The sequence below is a fragment of the Mastigoproctus giganteus genome, chromosome 3 (assembly GCF_048544385.1).
Source record: "Mastigoproctus giganteus isolate SK-2022 chromosome 3, ASM4854438v1, whole genome shotgun sequence".
Lineage (NCBI taxonomy): Eukaryota > Metazoa > Arthropoda > Arachnida > Uropygi > Thelyphonidae > Mastigoproctus > Mastigoproctus giganteus.
In genome coordinates, this window is record NC_143577.1 from 2,104,414 (window position 1) to 2,124,237 (window position 19,824).

Genomic DNA, 19,824 nt, shown 5'->3' on the forward strand with positions numbered 1-19,824 from the left:
TAGCTAAAACTTACTAAACTAAAAAAAATTTTTTTTCATTCTCTCCCTTTCTCTCTATTGTGAGGAACAATCTTTATATGTATAATAATCTTCCTAAGATGAAAGACATTTTTGGCACTTTGCATATGGATTATGAATCTTCCATTGAAGACTGCACCAGGAAAAAAGACAAATAAAAGCACATACTACCTAAAATTAAAGATCCTTTATTTAGTTTCAGCAATATCCCGATTTTTCTCATTTTGATGAGTCAAAGTTTTTTCTTTAACATTCAAGACATCAAGATGATACAGCACTTTTTCATGGTTACTAATGGATGATGGTGATTCAGACATAAAATCTTTCCCTTCAGAAGATTTTGGAAATGCAATTACCTCTCGAATATTTGGCGTGTTACAAATAATACTCATTAAACGGTCCAGTCCTAAAACAAAATAGAGGAGAAAAAATTAGTATTGAATTTCTATGCAAATACAAGTACAGGTAGTTCTTGACTTTACAAGTTAATTCGTTGCTAGTACGCGCTCATAAAGCGGAAATTTATTTTCCGTAGACAAGATTAAAATAGGGGTTACGTTTTCAACAATGAAATTAGTTAGCTAATTAGTTTATGTTTAAACAATGATTGATTTATTGAAAAAATTAAAACGTAGCATGTAAAAACAAGCAAATTATAATAATAGAGAAATTATTTACGACTTACAAATGTTAAAGAATATTTATTCTTCATCATCATTATCACCTAAATGCACACTTGTTGATCACTCATTATTGGCTCGGCACTTGTTGGTTTGTTGTACAAGGAGTTGACTTCTTCAGAAATGCTTCAAGAGGCATTTGTTTCCAAGATAATTTTCTCTTTTAATTATAAATTTCACGATTGCATGCATAAGCATTTTTTAATAGTGCACACAAATTGCAACTAATATGATTTGCATGGAGTGACAAGTTTACAAAGCTTAAAATAAAAGGAATGAAGAGAAGATTCTGAAAATTTATTTGTTTTTTATACAATTGAAGATTTCAGTAAAGGGCAAACACATTTCACCATAATAATGTAAAAAACCACACACTTCAGCTATTGTTATTTTCGCAAATGCAAGAAGACCGAGTTTACTACCCATTTATAATTGCTTGCAGTAACAGAAAAGCCCAATAAACCGGAAAGTGCAAATTGTTTTTATTGTTTTACGGTCATGACCTCCAGAAATGTGCTTTAGAAAAATATCACAAAGGCGTTTAAAATTGATTCTTATAACTGAACATATGATAATGATTAACGATGAAAGTGTAGTGCATTTTTAATGATTTGAAATGGTAACTAATACAATTTACAAACAACGCTCATGACCTTTTATATGGCCTTAAGGTCACGCTCGTGACCTTAAAAATTACATTTTAGAGGGATAAATAGCTTAGTTATACATTGAAAATTTCAACTTCCGAGATCTTGAAATGAATTACCAAAAAACAATGTGTTATTGAGTTCATATTACGATATTTTAATGATAAAATAGTGTCTCTGGTAAACTGATTATCATAAAGGGGAGTACATATGATTGTATAGCTACACACGTTTGGAATGCGGTATTTATGAGTGTTTAACATTCATTTTTTGTAATTAATGTTCATATTTTCGATTTTGTTGATACTTGGGAAAAAAAACTCGTAAACCTGGGAACTCGTAAAGCGAGAACTGCCTGTATTGAATTTCTATGCAAATTTTTATCAAGTTGAATCACTTATTACCTTTACTGAAGTATGTGGAGGTACATGACGATATTTATTAAAAAAAAAAAAAAAAATTCAGTAAGATGGAAGATGTGTTCCTGAACTAATTTCTATATTATTAATGTGCTGACATGATGCTACTAATTATTCTAAACACAGCATTTCAAAATAATTAATTTTAAGAAAAATGAACTTTTTGTTAAATTTTTAGAGTTTTTTATTTTAAAAATGAAGTTACTATCACCTTGAAAATCCTCATGAAATTGGAAATCAATATTATTTTTTGAAATCTCTAATTTTAGAAAATAATTGTTACCTACCAATCAGTTATCCCTAAGCAGTAATTTATCTTTAATTCTATAATGCTCCAGTTTATATAATAATTATTCATATGGGACTGTACAAAAGCTTTATTGACAAGGGGCACTACATGTCTGATTTATTTTAAATTTTATTTTGGATAAAGTATTCTTTAAACAAAGCAAAATGACCAAGCAGTATGAAAACGGTTATAGCAAAGCCCATATTCCAAGACACCCTACTCCACAAGAAAACCAAGGAGGAAAGATTTCTTTGCTCCTTATCACTGCTTGAAGTTATGAAAGAATGTTACAACATGGTATTAGCATTAGCATTAGTAGAGGAACACGATGCAAAAAAGCAAGCTTATGCAGCATCAGCCAAAAAAAAAAAAGCTCAGATTTCATCCCTCATTCATTCCAAATACCTGTCTAGCTCAGCCTTAAATTTATTTAGGCTATCAACTTCCACAACAAAAGATGGAAGTCTGTTCCACCAATCAACTATCCGCTGGCCAAAGGAAAACTTCCGCACATCTATCCTACAACTATCTTTCCTCAATTTGAATTTATGCCCTCTCAGGTGATTATTCTGAAGAAGAATCCCATCAGCATTGAGCATGCTCAAACTATTCAAGGCTTTATACACCTCAATCAGATCACCTCACAGGTGGCTAGTCTCCAAACACTGTAATCTGCAAAACTTAAGCCTTTCTTCGTAAGAGCAACCCTTTTCCATTCACTAATCTAGTTGCCCTCCTCTATACTCATTCCAGCAGCTCTCATCCTTCTTGAAATGAGGCCTCCAGACCTGTATACAGTACTCAACTATCTGAACATTGGTTGCAGATCAACTATACCTGTAAACAATCCTGTTTTGTTTTTCTCAATGGTAGTGGCTTCTTTCAGCAGGAAAGATGCCATTACCATTGAAGAACTTCTGGAACTTTATCCTCCTTCTTGGGGGGGGGGACTTCGCAGATCTTAGCTTCATTAAGCATCTTTGGGATGAGGTCAAACAGCCATATGATGTGTTGATCCACACATCATATGGCTGTTTGATTGGTTTTGGTATATTAAAGTTGTTATCCATGCCCAGGAAAGTTCAACATGTTATCATGCCAGTGATCACATTTCAATGACCACTAAATGTATATAGATGGTAATATAAATGTACACTTACCTAGGGCAATTCCACCATGTGGAGGGCAGCCACTTCCTAATGCTTCTATCAGATGCTTGAGACTAGTGGTATCTTCCTAGAGTATGAGAAAGTCATTATCAATCACTTCTGTATTTTTAAGCAAGAAACATTCATTAGAAAGAAATCAATATCTTTGAATAGGAAAACAGAAATTACTTAATTAGCATCAATAGAGGCATATGATGCAAGAAAGCAAACTTATATAGATCAGCCAAAAAAAAAAAAAAAACCCTTCCCATTTCACCCATCCATGCACTCCAAATGTTTGTCTAGTTCTGCCTTGAACTTATTTAATCTGATGATCTCCACCAAAATAGATGGAAGTTTGTTCCAACTATCAACCACCCACTGGTTAAAGGCAAATTTCCGCACTACAGTTGTCGTTCCCCAATTTGAATTTATGTCCCTTCAGGTGAGTAATCTGAGCAAGAGGAAGAATCCCATTAGCACTGAGCTTGCTCAATCCATTCAAGGCCTTATACACCTCAATTAGATCACCTTGCAAGTGTCTAGTGTCTCCAGAAGCTCCAATTTGCAAAACTTAAGCCTTTCTTGGTAACACCAACCCTTTCTTCCACTCACGAATCTCGATGCCCTTCTCTGTACTCGTTCCAGCAGCTCTACATCTTTCCTAAAATGAGGCCTCCAGATCTGGAAGTCTCATACCTCAAAACTTGAGGCCTGACCATACAGGTCAGGCCTCAAGCATTCATAATTATGGCTAAGGGTTTGCTTACTTCCTTTAATATAACTGGATAGATCTCATTCATCCCAGGTGCCTTTCTTATATTAAATTTCAACAATTTCTCTTCCACTTTGCTCTCAGTTATTACAAAATAATTTAGCTTCCTGCCAGAGTTTGATAAGCTTGTGGCCTCCACTTCCCTACAGACCTCCTCATGTGTGAATGTAGATGCAAAATACTCATTCAGTTTGTCAGCTACCTAGAGTTTATATAAGTAAAGAACTTTTTGTTGTTTTTATTTGCATCGTTTGTGAAAGATTTCTTGTAATCTGCCTTTGCTTGCCTAATGTTCTTTGTGACTTGATTACATACTACTATCTTATATCTAACTATAGGCATCAGTGTTTCCTGTTAATTTATACGCATCCCAATTAATGGTTACTCGTCACATTGGGCTAGTGTTAGAAGTGGTGTCTCTTAAGGATCAGTGCTGATACTGCTGTTGTTTCTTATTTTCTTAAATTACATATCGAAAGGGATAGAGGTGTGTGTGTGGGGGGGTCAAAATTTGTATATGGGAGAAAGATTGGAAGAATGGTTAATAACTAGTACCAAGCAATGCTCCTTCAGGATAGGCCTGATTTCACTTGGATAAGGGCTTCAGGGATAGTCAGAAAAGTGTCAGATAAGGTCAGAAAATAACTACCCCATAATAACTTATGCACTAGAAGGAGGTGAATAAAATACAATGGGGGGGGGGGGAGAATGAGAAAGAGAGATGTGAGTTATGATCTATGAAGTGTAAAATGAAATATGGGGCTAGAAGGAAACTAATAGGAAACAACCCATTGTTTCCTATTAATAATTTATTCAACATTAGGGAAGTCATAACCCCACTGCATAAGGCAATGGTAAGACTACTACATTTGAGATATGCTCACGGTAATTCTGATTATTTACTGGTTGTATCAGTCCAATTATGGAAACCACACTTAAAAAAAGAACAAAGTTCTTTTTAAAAAAAAGGTTCTAAGAATATACACAGCCAGCCAGACAGAATGCCAGGTGAGATTAGCAAAAGGGTGCTAACACAAGGAAGGAGATATTTTGAACATGTAGGCTATAGAGCTTGACAACTAAAAATAATAGTAGCAATTTAAACTCATCACAGAATAATTCCTTTAGTAGTATTAATAATATTAAAAATATTAACAAAATTTTCTTTTTAGATTTAAGCCGTACTACTGGCTTGAGCCTTGAAAGCCATCTGGCAAAAGACCATGAAATGTTAAAAGTTACTAAGACACAAATTTTATAAGGGAAAACAAAAAGAGGATCACCAATGGAAAGAACATCATAGAACATGAAAAGTGCATACTTCAATACACCCATTAAGGAAAAAAAATCTTGTTCAGAAAACATCCAGCTATAAGACTGGAAAGAAAATTATAGATTACAACAGCAGATAAAATTCAGCATTTACAGAGCCAGTTAAGTTGGTTAGACTCCAGATCTGAGGCTTGTGTACCAATGATGCATTATCCTAATTTACACTCAGGTTTTTTCACCGAACAATCAAATAAGGAAGATTCCTCTTCTAAAATCTCCTTAGCTTCATATGGTTCTGAACTTTGTTCTCAAAAATTCAAGTGGTTTTATTTCAGAACACTTACTTGTTTATTCGACATATGCCTTATAAAAGTTTTTTTTTTTTTTCACCCCTCCAAATATTATACAGGATTTCCTATACTGAAAACAAAAAATCCAAAACTTTGCCAAAGACTGGAGGCATATTCTGTTCTTAGCATTATTGAAACATCTGCAAAAATCAATTCTTTCAACTTTTAACAGTTCAAATTTTATTCCTATTTTTCCTACATGTTGGCTATGAGAGGAAAGTATGAGACCGTGCCATATTCTTTTCTTAAATAATGATAATAAAAAAAAAAGATTAATTAGAACTGATATACTTAGATTGGCATCTACTTTTTACACTGTTCGACCTTTAGTGTTTATAGATCTTCATTCATTTTACTTAATTAGTGATGGTTTCTTTGTCTTATTAAAGCAATACTTCTAAATAGGTCTAATTTTTTACTCATTAACTGTATTCTATTACTTTCTTATGCACTGATTTAAAAACTAAGGGCTACTTTCATCACCTAATCTGATGCTATCAATTACAATATTCATTTTAATAGAGTTTTCTCTCTCTCTCTCTCTCTCTCTCTGTTTTTGTTTAGGCCTTTTTTTCATTTGGTTTAAAAATTAACTCAGCTAAATTATCACAAAAAAAAAAAAATCTGTAGCTTTTCATTTACTCATTCTTTTGTTAAATCTAATTAAGTATAAAAGCCTTGGAGTGTGGTTTGATAAACAAATTTTTTTAATTTCTTTTTTGAATTTTAAAAAAATTAAAACTATTTTAATTAAAACTATTAAAATCATTTTTGCACAGCCAGCTTCCCCAATTTGATAAAGTAATATAAATATTTTCTAATGCTATTTAACAGCAATGCTTCTTATTGTTTACTTCTTTTTTTTGACTTTCTTACTTATGAACTCCTTCCCCTCCTATATATACTAAACACACACACACACACACACAGTGAATTACGATTACCTACCTACCACTGTTGGGCCACCATTCACACAGATAACAGCTGCTATTTGCCTAGGCAGTGACTTCACTAGATGTCTGTAGGGATCTGCAGCCATGCTGCCTGTAAGGCTGTCCATGGTGCCAGAATAGATGTTTGCATGTCCATATGCCTCACTTATTGTTACAAAACATCTGACAGGTATTCAATTGGATTGAGGCCAGGTGAATTTGGAGGCCAATCAAGATGAGTGAGATTTTCACTGTTCCTCAAACCACTTGTGCACAGTGCAGGACCGATGATGACACTGGTGCGTTATCATCTTAGAAGATCCTGTTTCTGTCTGGGAAAATATATGGCATGGCAGTGTACACATGGTCTCCTAAGAGCAGCTGATAGACCTCACCAGTGAAACATTGGTCCATATGCATCACGGGTCCTCCTCCTCAGCAAAACATGCCTCATATTAAGTAACCACCGCTACCTGCCTGCCTGGGTAGCGGACAACAGCTTGATTGATCCATGGATTCGTGTTGCTTGTGTCCACACACAAAATCTGTCGGCATGTTGCACCAGGTTTTTGGACTCATCTGGTCAGTATGCTAGTTTTCAGTCCTCCAGTGTACGAGTGTTTTTTTGTTGACACCACAGCATTCGCCATCAACGATGATCAGCAGTGAGGAGAGCGTGTCTCTTGGTCGAACCCCATATGTCTGTGTGCAGTGCATTGTCATTTGGGATACAGTTCTTGTATTTCCCATATTTTATTGTGATGTTAGCTGTCGCAGAGTAACCTGCCTCTGAGCCTGTACTACGTGCTGCACCCTTCACTCACCATGAACATCCATTTTGTGTAATCCTTTACAGTTCTCTCGATGGGAGATAGTCTGACCTGTTTGACACCAACTAGACGTGTCATTTCTGATGTGGAAGCATCTGATGCACAAGCTCCAACAATCATGCCCTTTTGAAACTCCACGATATCTTTACTATGTCCCATAACTGCTACTTTATCACTGACTTTCAGATGAAAATTTCCACTGCTTTAGCATAAGTGATTGGCTTTTTATTCTGTGAGCTATGCAGTACAATCCACCCCAGAAGGGGTAGTTATAATTCAATGATTGCTGAGTTATATTTTTTTGTCAAGATAATGAACTGCATATTACCTAATTTTTTTTATCAAAAATTATATATTCTTTGCATGAAGAGTTCTTTGAATTATTTTTCTTATCTCTTCTTATGTGTCTATTTCAAGAAGCTCATCTAAACATTATTGAAACACAATTTTAGTATACCAAATTCATTTTTCTAAATTACCTGACAAACTCCTTAACAAAACGAATATTCCCAGGCAAAGTGTAAAAGTGTCAAGTTGACTTCAAGACCACTTTATCAGATGCCGATTTTATTAATTTGTCTTACATAAGAAAATTTTCATGTATCTATATGATCAAGTCACTGGACTCTCAAGATGTGATCTTGTATATTCTGCATCACAGAATAAAAGTTTAATCTTCATATCATAGTATAGTGCTTTATCAACAGAAATTGCATGAATGATCTGTCCCAAAGAATAAATTGTTATCTAAAGACATTATCAAGAACCTTAATGTATTATCCATGTCATTCAAAACTGTTATGATATCCACTTCACTTGATAATTATGAAGACTTTATTTTCAAGAAGGTAGGTTCCAAACATCGCCCAAATATTCAAACAAAATTAACCGCAATTATCATATTTAGGAAATTTATTAGGTCATTAATAAGCAAAATTGGCTCAATCAATGTACTATTTCTATATGACACATGCTTCCACAGATATAAAAAAAAAAAAAAAAAAAAACCCTTTTCTCTTTCATTTAAGAATTATTTATGTTAACTAATTTTAACGAAAGGATCTGCAATCTGACCTTTAATATGTCCTCAAGTACATACTGCTGAAGCTTAACATCATTAATTCTTATAGATCCACCACCAATCTCTTGACCATTTAGAACAAGATCATAATGCTGACCTCTTGCCTGTATTAAAAAAAATAATAATAAATAAGAAACAACTGAATGCAAAAAAACACAGTAAAATCAACAATTGAAGCACCTTACCTGCAAAATATTTGATTAATTCCGTGAACAAAATTCCTGATTATAGTAATTTAGTGTTTCAGATCAAATCACAAATTCAGTCCTATGTTGGAATGTTTTCCCCCAAAAGTTCTCTTAAACTCCTAGAAACTATTCAAAAGAGGGCAGTCAGGACCTCTTTTCAAAAGTGATTCCTCACTTACAAACTTACTCTATTCTCTGTCACACAAACACATTCAGTTTCTTCTGCATCTTTTCTATAATTCCTTGTTACTTCTATAGTTACTGTTCTGAATTTGGAAGTATGAGCTGTAATTTCATCTCATTCTTCCACATCAGACTAAATATATGCCACAACTAGACTATGTTGTCAGGGTGGCTGAGTGGTCTAAGGCATCAGACTCAAGGGTTGTTCTTTCCACCAAATGTGGCTGTGATTTCTGGTCCAAGGATGGGTGTGGGTTCAAATCCTAATCCTGACAAAACGATAGGTGGAATAGGAACAGGGTCTGCCAGGGGCAAAACTTGATAATGTTGTAGAGCAGATATCATCTTTTAAGGGCACAAAAGATGATATCATTGTACACGTTGGCACTAATGACATTAAGTGTAGGAGATCTGTGGATTTACTAAGCAAGTACAGGTCAATGCTGAAAAAATGTTGCAAATTAGGGCTAAATTTGAAAGTGTCTGCAATCCTGCCCAGACACAATAGGAGGGAGTATATGATGAGAGCCTTGTCAATCAATTTGGCCCTGGAAAGATTATGCAGGACTCATGGGGTAGAATTTTTCTCAGCGTGGTTGGTGCTTGTTAACAGGAGAGATTGCTTCTACAGGGATGGGATACACTTAAATAGAAGGGATTCAAGAATACTGGCTGATGTTATTGAGGAATATTAGGTGGGTTGGAAAACTGCTAGCTTGGGGGGGGGGGATTTGCAGACTAATAGATTAACAGTAGCTGCAGGCAGAGGTGGAAATGATTTTAGCACTTCTTCTATTGGAATGAGCAGCGGCATGGAAAGCCAGTTACTGGGGATTACAGGAACTGCTGGGGGTCATGAAAAAGTAAATACACGGGTATTAGAGTAACTAAGAGTAAGAATAGGTGCATGTATACTAGCATGTACACCAATGCTAGGAGTATAGTAAATAAATTTGATGAATTTGAAGTGCTGGTTAAGTCCAAGGCAGATATTTGTTGGGATATCAGAGAAGTGGTGCCACTCAGATATAAGGGATGCAGAATTGTAATTTGGGGAGTACAATGTGCATAGAAAGGATAGACAGGATAGGAAGGGAGGAGAAGTTATGCTGTTAGTTAAGAAACACAAAATCTAAGGAAGTGCATCCAGCTGACATAGATGGACAGTGCAATGTTGAGTCAGTTTGGTGTGACATAAACACTGGGAAAGGAAAAATGAGAGGAGGATTTTGTTATAGGCCTAATGACTCTGATAAGTACAATGAACAATTATAGAGAAATAGAGTGGGCCATAACTTGTGGGTTGGTCACTTGCACACTAGCAAGGCTTTTGTGGATTTATTGGATGATTGTTTTCTACAGCAGCAAGTTAGAGAGGCAACAAGAGGTAACACTCTTGATCTGATTATCAGCATTGATTATTCATGCATCAGGAATTTACAGATAAAGGAACCACTAGGTGGCAGTGGTCACAGTGTACTATGTAGGATTTAAGGAAGGGGATGAATCAGATTGGTCCATTTGATATCAATGGTTTGACTATAGATGATCGTTCTCAGATAGCTGCCAAACTAAATGAGTATTTTGCATCTACATTCACACATGTGTAGTTATTCAAGGAGGAGAGATTTTGTAATTACCGAGAGCAAAGTGGAGGAGAAATTGTTGAAGTTCAACATAAGAAAACACCTGGGGTGGAAGGGATATATACAGTTATAATACAGGAGGAAGCAAAGGAAGTAAGCAAACCCTTAGCCATGAGAGCATCCTTGGACTCGGGGAAAGATTCCACGGACTGGAGATAAAGAACTAGTCTTTATCCAAGGATAAAGAACTGGTCATAATGTTTTAAATAGTTGAAAACAGAATATTTAGTATTAAATAAAAAACAAAATAAAAAAGGTAAAGCAAACATCAGAGGCAGCAAAAAGCATATTCCTTTACATGATGCTTGACTACCCTAATGTTTTGCAGCATGGCAAAACAGTAGGGTGAAAAAAGTCAAAATTAAATGTAATAATCAAACCAACAGGGAGGAAAAGGGTAACAAGACTAAAAATATTGTAGCAGAAATTCTCCGAGATAATTAAGAAAATAAATGCAAAATAATAAGTAAATAAAAAAAAAATAAAAAAATTGTTTTGCCATGCTACTGGCATGAGTTTTGTTTTAATTTTATTTTTCAGTCTAATTTCTTTATATATATATATATATATATATATATATATATATATAAAGTGCGACAAACTTGCAGGTGTAGGGGGCACAAAGACAATCAGAATCACATAGCATTGCAGGGTACGAAATGCCTTCGTCATGTGGTAGAGGACGTTGAACGGGAGGTCACGTGAACAGCGATCCCGCTGAAAGTGAGCATTTGCGAACCAGTTCCCGAGGCAGTAGGATGGATGAGTATTCAAACGTTGAACTGGCCGACATGCACCTCGCGTATGGAGCTGCGGACTGTAATGGGCGCGCTGCTCTGCGCTTGTACCAGGAACCTTTCCCGCACAGGCATGCTCCTCATCATACAATTTTCGCACGTGTGCACAGAAAGTTACGTGAGACTGGTTGTTTTACAAGAGGTACCATGAATCGAGAGCGAATGACAAGGACGCCAGACAATGAGGAGAATGTCCTATGTCTTGCAGAAGGCAATCTGAGTATGAGTACTCGAGCGATACACCAACGATTGGGTATTTCCCAATCCACTGTATGGAGGATACTGTCAACAAACCAAATGAGTTCATACCATCTGCAACGCGTCCAATCATTGGAGCCTGCGGATTATCTATTCCGGAGGACTTTTGCTACTTGGTTTCTTCAACAGAAACGGTTCGCAAATGCTGACTTCCAGCGGGATCGCTGTTCACGCGACCTCCCGTTCAACGTCCTCTACCGCTTGATGAAGGCACTTTGGACCCTGCAATGCTATGTGATTCCGATTCGTCTTTGTGCCCCCTACACCTCCTGCAAGTTTGTCGCACTGGTAGTGAATCACCCTGTATACACAAAAGTGTAAAGTGTATTTAGTGTCTAATGGCACCAGGGGTTTCCCCCATCTCCGCGTTGCTTTCATTGTGGGTGTACCAGTTCGCTGGGAAGGCCAAAGATTTAAAAGGGGTATTGTACATGTGTAGTGTTGTGTTCTGTTGTTCATCTGGCCGATTAGCCGCTGGACCCCTACTGAGGCCCAACGTTGCCCACACTTGGCCCCGTGGAGGCAGCCCAGGTACACCAGTATTTTTAGATAAGTACTCTGGCAGGCCCTGCCACCTAATTTCCTGAGATTTCAGTGGCTAGGACCTATAAAAAAAGGGGGGGGGGAGGGCGGGATAAACGCTTGAATCTAGTTAGGCCGAAAGTGGTTGCAAGTGTGTCGAGTTTGGCATTTAAAATTTTTCGTTGTGTGGGGCATTCGCTTTTCGCTGGCGATATAGGTAGAGTAGGGGGGGAGAGACGGAAGGCTGGGATGAAAAGACAGAAATATGGGGTCAATAGGGAAGGCGACCCCAGGTATATCAGTGGGGCATGCCCTTGCCCCACCAGAGGGAAAAGAGGGGGTGGTGGGGTGGGGAGGGGGCAGAAAGACCTTCCCCTCACCCCACCAGGGATGGGGAGAGAAAGTGGGCTGGGCAAGGGAGACCCATCCAGTTCGCCCTAGCGGCAATTTGCAGTGCCCTCCAGCAAGTGCAGTCTGATGATGACTCGTTGGTGGGGCCTAGTCCTTTTCTAGGTGTGTGGTTCATCCTGGGGGTGACAACATCCTGGTTGGAGCCACTCACATTGGTTCCTAGGTCCATGCTGTTTCATTTATTCTGCTGCATATTATGCCGTTTATCCTTAGTATTTTGCAATCCTTTCCTCTGTGTTGATGTTTTATCTGTTTGCCTTTATTTATTATTTGTGGTCATCTATTCGTTGTGGATGGCTATTTCTGTTCGTCGTCTATTGAAGACGTCAAGTGCAAATCGGCTGAAGGCTTTGTATTCATCTTCTGAATCCAATAGATGGTACTCTTGATTTTTCGGCAAGTATTGAATCTCAGTTATAAGTCTACTTCTGTGTTCTTCGTAGCATTCACAGCTGTGCATAATAATATGCTGCCAGGTTTCAGGTTCTCCACAGGTGCATGTGGACTCTATTATTCTGAGTGCATTCAGTTTTGCTTTAAATGGGCCGTGGCCTGTCAGGAGGAAGGTTGTATTTAGCCCAGGATAGAACCACGAGGGGGCTTTCGGGTACATTTTTGCGACTATCAGTATGAAGCTTCTTGTAACTTGACCCTTTGGCGACATCTCCCATCTGTGCTGCCAAATCTTCAACATGTGAGCCACTATTCGTTGTTTCTCTGTCGTCCGGCTGTTGGTTGGGTCCAAAGTAAAGTCATAGATGGAGGCAGGCATATTTTATATATATACACAGTAAACCCCCGCTATTTGCGGTCACTGATTTAATATAAAATGAAACCTAAAAAAATGTGAATTTTAAAGCGCCATGAACATTTTCCGCCATAAAAAAACATGGGCGTGGCTAAAATCATCTTTCCCGGTCAAAACAGCGCTCAGTGGGTGGGTGGGGGGGGAGAGGGGTGACAAAATCGCGAGCGTGGATGTTTCTCACTAATCCTTGTTCAGTATGTGTTATGCGCTTGTCATGGAAGGTTTCATCATTTTATTTTAATTTATATGCTTATAAATTGAATAAATTTATAAATTGATATGCTTACAAAAGTGAAAAATCTACCGGTTTGCAGTGTGTTAGTGTAAACAGACTTTTTCGAGTGTGTTAACGAAGAAAGTGACTTTATTGTGGACAAGTTCTTTTCTAACCCCTACAAAAATATGGGTACGAATAACAAGGGAACTGTGAAAAGATCGCAGAAGGTGACGACATTAGCGAGTAAAATTGAGTTATTAGACAAAATTTCTAATGGTGAAAGTGTCTCGTCAGTGGCAAAACATTATAAAATCAATAAGTCAATGGTATGATCAATGAAGAAATCGTAAGAAAAAATCCGCCGTAGTGTCCGTGAAAACGTGCTAATTGCTTCAAAAATTTGCTCTGTAACTCGTGATGTTAAATTAGAGAAAATGGAAAAAGCTTTAAATCTGTGGATAGAAGACCGAACTCACAATAAAATTCTGTTAAGTTCACTCATCATTCGTGAAAAGGCAAAACACTTTTATCAACACTTTAGTGAAACTGGTGATAGCACTGGCGGGATACGTTTTTTAGCTAGCAAAGGTGCTGGTTTGAAATTTCTAATAAATATTACATTTAATATTAAATTATTTCTTATTTTCATTTTGATGCCTTATGCTTGCATTTCACTATGTAATGTCTATGTACATAGTCATATTATGAAGGTACATATAATACATACACAGACAAAATTTTAGATTAGTTTTTCTTATATATTTCATACTTTGGAATGGAACCCCTTTATTACTATGGGAGCCATAACTCAGTATTCGCGTTTTCGGTATTCACGGCATTTCTCAGGAACGTAACCCCCCACGAATATCGGGGGTTTACTGTGTGTGTGTGTGTGTGTGTGTGTGTATATAAAAAGTGTTAACATTGACAAAAGCAAAGTACTGCACACAGATGTAGCAGTAATCCTAAATTAATGTACCAACTGTGTGGTATTATAGTTAGGGTAGTGGAAAATGAAAAAAGAACTGAGGATAATTGTGCAGTCAGATATGAAGTTCTCTGAGCAGTGCAGAGAGGCTGCCAGGACAGTACATGGGGTTTTGTCAAGTGATTATTCCATTGTATAAGGCAATGATCAGGCCACATTTTGAGTACTGTATACAACTCAGGAGATCTCATTTTAGGAAGGATGTAGAACTGTTGGAGTGGGTACAGAGAAGAGCACTGAGGTGTTCTTACCAAGAAAGGCTTCAGTTCTGCAAATTTCAGTGTCTGGAGATTAAGCACCTGTGAGGCAATCTGATCGAGATGCTTACGGCTTTGAATGGTTGAGCAAGCTCAATGCTGACTAGATTCTTCTTCTTGCTCAGACTACGCATTAGGGTGGGCATAAATTCAAATTGAGGAAGGATGGTTGCAGAATAGACATGCAGAAGTTTGCCATTACCCAAAGGGTGGTTGATTGCTAGAACAAACTTCTGTCTGATGTTGGTAGCCTGAATAAATTCAAGGAAGACATAGAGAACTGTTGGACGGGATGGATAGGTGAAATAGGAAGGTTTTTTTTTTTTTTTTTTTGGCTGATGCTGCATAAGCTTGCTTTCTTGCATCATATGCCTCTACTAATGCTAATGCTAATAACGGATATCATAAAATTCAAAGAACTAAATGAAAAAATAAAATTATGGTAAACTCAAACTGCAATTGAAAATGCAATCATTTTAGAAAACATTGCACAGAAACTTTAGGTTTAAACATAATGAATATATGTGCTAGAATTATAATTGATGCAGGAAGAGTTTTTAATGAAATTTGAGCCTATTTTATCAATACTTCACCATAACAACTTTAAATCTTAAAAAAAAAAAAAAAATCAATGTACCTTTGCCGGATTACTGTACACTAGTTCAGTATCTTCCAAACATGGGGCTGTAAAGGGATGATGCGCACTCTCTAAGCCACCTATTTTCAAAAAAAAATTAGAAATACTCAAGTTAATGTGAGAACCTTTGATCATATTAAAATGGATGATTCTTTTTTTTTTTTTTTTTTTTTTGGGAGCTGCACAAAATCTATTTAGCTATAAATAGCTAAAAAAAAAAAATTAGAAAAGCTATCTTAGCTTATTATACCTAAAAAAAATTTTAGCTACTAATATTAATGAACATCCTCTATTAACTGAGATATTCTTAAGCCAAAACATAAATGTCATTGAGGCAGTACTAAAAAAATTGTTAGTGTGTGGAAAGTTTCTTGGAGCAAGCACTTTTTTTTTTTTCTCATTTGTTGCATCCAATGAAAATTACAAAATTCAAACAATATAGCTGATAATTTTTTATTGACAAAAACATTCTCACTAAATTGCACCCACCTTAATGTTGCCTGATATTGCTGTGTGACTTTTGACTATTCTTAACATTAAAACAGGACATGAAAGGAAAATGAACTGGAGTTGATTCAAGAGATCCAATCAAACACAACAGACTGCCTAAAAGATTCACAAAAGAAGACTTCCAAAAAATGTTTTATTCAGTGGCAGGCACAGTGGAATGAGAGTGTGGTTGCAGAAGATTATATTGAATTATATTAACAATTAAAAAATTTATTAATTATTCATTTAATTATTATTTATCATAGAATAAAATTAATTTTTTGCAACATTCATTGAATTTTTGAACAAACCTTATATCTGTATTGTACTGCATACAAATAGTGAATTTCCTGTGAATAAATTATATTTTTTGATTAAATGTTTTTTTTTTTTTTTTTGATTGACCAGCATCTTTCTCCCTGTTTTGTATAAGCCAACTGATGGTCTGAATGATGCACACATTTAAGTAAAAATAACCCCTTTACACATTAGACATTAAAAAAAAATAATAAAATAAATAAATAAAAAAACCAAGTGGGAATGAGATTAGCAACAGCTGCAGGTAGAAGCAATACCCTGATGATTTCTAGTTTTTAAGTTATTTATGCACTTAAAGAGGTCAAGCTCACATTCTAAAACACTGCAGCATATTAACTGAAAAGTAATAAAACTATACTTATATCACAACATCAGTTGATAAATAAAACATTGTGGATCATGTTAGTTAGTAATGGCAATTTACTTTAAAAAATAAATTGCGATTACTTAGCAATTTATTTATTGCTAAGAAACTTAGCAATTTCTAGGTGGTAGATGACTCTCATCAACCGGTGCAATACCACCACTTTGCTTATTGGAGGCTTGAAGTGGTGGAACCCATGTTTAGTCTCCAGAGCTAAGTTCTGGTCAAACCTTCCCCATCTCTTCCATCATGATTGATGACTTTTGAGGTTATGATGAACATCGTAGCGAGATCCAATATTCCTTACATTTCGAGGGTACAGCTCTAAAACGGTGTTCAGAGGCCGGCCGCTAGTTAGTAGACTGGACCGAACCTACTGGTAACTCTCTAGGAAGCTTCCAGATCAGCTCGTGTATAATCTTGCTACCTATACTCTGCCAGATAGTGACTGGAGGGAGTCCGAGTAGTGTGTATGCAGGGGTCATTGTCGAGGCCACGTTACGTCAAGGATCTGGGTATATTATATCTTGCCATGTGTACGCCATATCCAAAAATTTCATTACTTCATACAGCATGTCCCACCCACTTTTTCTTATTATTGAATGCACCATGAATTGTCAAACTAATAGAGCAGGGGTGGCCAACGAGTTGATCACGGATTTAATTTCGGTCGATCACGCCGAATTTGAAATACACAGTCATCCCTCGATTTGTGCACCTCGTGCAATGAAATTTTTGAGATGGTAGATCGCAGCACATTTTGAAGGAAAAAAAGTAGATTGCAATCACAAATTAAGTTGGACACTCCTGTAACAGAGCAAGCTTATCTGCAAAAGATCTAAACCTCCCAAACACTTCCTAATTCATTTCACAAATATACGTGGTCTCAATTCTAATCTCAACGATGTCCATTTCCACTTGCAGTCTGCCAAACCCCATGTACTTTTTCTGACAGAATCTCAGTTATCGGTTGATTCAACTACTGCTCATCTCAGTTGCCCAAATTATTCGCTGTATGATTCCTTTTTCCTCAAAGGTGGTACTTGTGCATATGTCTGTTCTGATATTCCCTGTCAAAGACTTGGTAATTTGGAATCTCTCTTTTCGATCTTCTCTGCTTAAAATCTGTCTACCTCATTGTGTCAAGTTCATCTGTTGTCCCTACCATTCTCCCAACTTCACTAATCACTTGGAGCTCTTTGACTTCCTCTCTTTGCAACTTGACTTTCTCCAGTCCAACTTTCCTAACAGTGAGGTAATTTTCCTTGGTGATTTTAATATTCACAACTCCAGCTGGATTCCGTTTTCTAGTCACACCGACCCAGCTGGTCGAGATGCCGAGGCTTTTGCAATTACTAATGACCTTGCACAGATTGTTCATTTACCTAAAAGAATACCGGACATTCCTAACCATACAGTCAACATGCTTGATCTTTTTCTAAGTACACGGTCAAAGTGAGAGGTCCTTTAGGCACCTCAGATCACAACTTGGTGATTGTCTCCTCTCCAATGGAGCCTTTATCTCATGGCTATTCACAGCCTCGCATTGTTTGGCATTACAAGAATGCAAAATGGGATGACCTGCGAGATTTATTTTCTTCTTTTCCTTGGTCAGATTACTATTTCAAAACTTCTGATGTCAATGTTTGCTCAGATCGTGTCAGCGAAATTATTCTTGCAGGAATGGAATCCTTTATTCCACACTCCACTTTAAAATCTCGCCTTTTATCTAAACCTTGGTTTTCCAATAAATGTGCTAAGGCTGTTCAAGAGAAAAACGCTGCATATTGTAATTGGCTAGTTTCTAATTCTCCAGTTTCGTTTTCTGCCTACACCAAAGCTTGCAACAATTGTAAAGCAGTTATTAACCATTCCAAACTAGAGTTTCAACAGGCTAAGAGCAGAAAATTTGCTTCTTGCCCTAATGGTAGCCGAGCATTCTGGTCTCTTGCCAAAGCTATTGGCAGAAACTTTTGCCCATCTCTGCTCCCACCTAAGTCAAAACCAGATGGTTCTGTTGTCACTTCGACAAAGGATAAAGCTGGTACCTGTTAGCATCGTATTTTTCTTCAAACTCATATATTAATGATCTTGGTAAAAAACCTCCCACCATTCCCTACATGCTCCATTCAATGCCTCCTGTGGACTTCCGTCAAAAGGATGTCAGAAGGATTTTGATGAATCTTGATGCTAACAAAGCTCCAGGTCCCGTTGGTATTTCTCCACTTGTTCTCAAAACCTGTGCTACTGAACTTATGCCTGTTCTTTGCCGCCTTTTTTCACTTTCTTATTCCAAAGGTGTTTTTCCTTCTGCTTGGAAATTTGCTCATATCGGACAAATCAAATCCCTTCCATCCAATTATTGTCCCATTGCAATTACTTCTACTCTTTCTAAAGTAATGGAGAAATCAATTAACCGCCAACTCTTAAACTACCTAGAAACCTTCCGTCTGATCAACGATCAGCAGTATAGATTCCGACAGTGTCGATCCACTGGTGATATTCTGGCTTATGTTACCCATTCATGGACTAATTCAATGGTAAAGTTTGGTGAAACGCAAGTAGTTGCTCTAGACATTTCAAAGCCTTTCAATCATGTTTGGCATAAAGGTCTTCTAAACAAGCTTCCATCTTATAGTTTGCCAACTGTTTTTTGTAACTGGTTATCCAGTTTTCTCTGATTGCTCACTGAGAGTGATGGTAGATGGCTCTATCTTCTAGCTTCTCCACTAATGCCAGTGTCCCCCAAGGTTCAGTTCTTTCCTACACTCTTTTCCTTTTGTATATTAATGACCTTCTTCCATTGACTGGAAATCCTATTCATAGTTTTGCTGATGATAGCACATTGCATTCCACTTTCCATTTTGAGAAACCTTACCCTGCTCAATCAGCTTCAACTTCTTAAAACTCTATTACGAATTCGTTAAATGCCGATCTTCAGGTAATTCTCCTGTGGGGCAAAGACAACTTAGTTGATTTCAATCCTTCTAAAAGTCAGCCTTGTCTTATATCTCGCAAAAAGGATTCTTTTGCTCCTATGCTTATCTTTGGTGACACTCCGATTTCTTGGTATGATGATATATCTCTTTTGGGGATTATCCTCACTTCTAATCTCTCTTGGCACAAGCACATTACAAATATTGCTTCCTCTGCATCTAAAAAACTTGGTTTTCTCTTTCGCTCTCAGCGCTACTTTTCTTCCAAACAGCTGCTCACTCTGTACAAATCGCAAATCCGCCCTACCATGGAATATTGTTCCCACATCTGGGGTGGTGTCCCCAAAACCTCTCTCAGGCTTCT

General features: G+C 36.9%; 1 protein-coding gene across 1 annotated transcript in view; it reads right to left on the reverse strand.

Moving 5' to 3' along the window:
* Positions 1-206: 206 nt before the first annotated feature.
* Positions 207-19,824, reverse strand: part of AspRS-m (aspartyl-tRNA synthetase, mitochondrial) — a 166,706-nt gene continuing 147,088 nt past the window's right edge. Inside the window, exons 14-17 of the mRNA XM_090369824.1 lie at positions 15,354-15,433; positions 8,435-8,545; positions 3,214-3,289; positions 207-424 (exon numbers count right to left, since the gene is read on the reverse strand). Coding sequence (XP_090225950.1) covers positions 207-424; positions 3,214-3,289; positions 8,435-8,545; positions 15,354-15,433 — 485 coding nt within the window. The remainder of the gene's footprint in view (positions 425-3,213; positions 3,290-8,434; positions 8,546-15,353; positions 15,434-19,824) is intronic.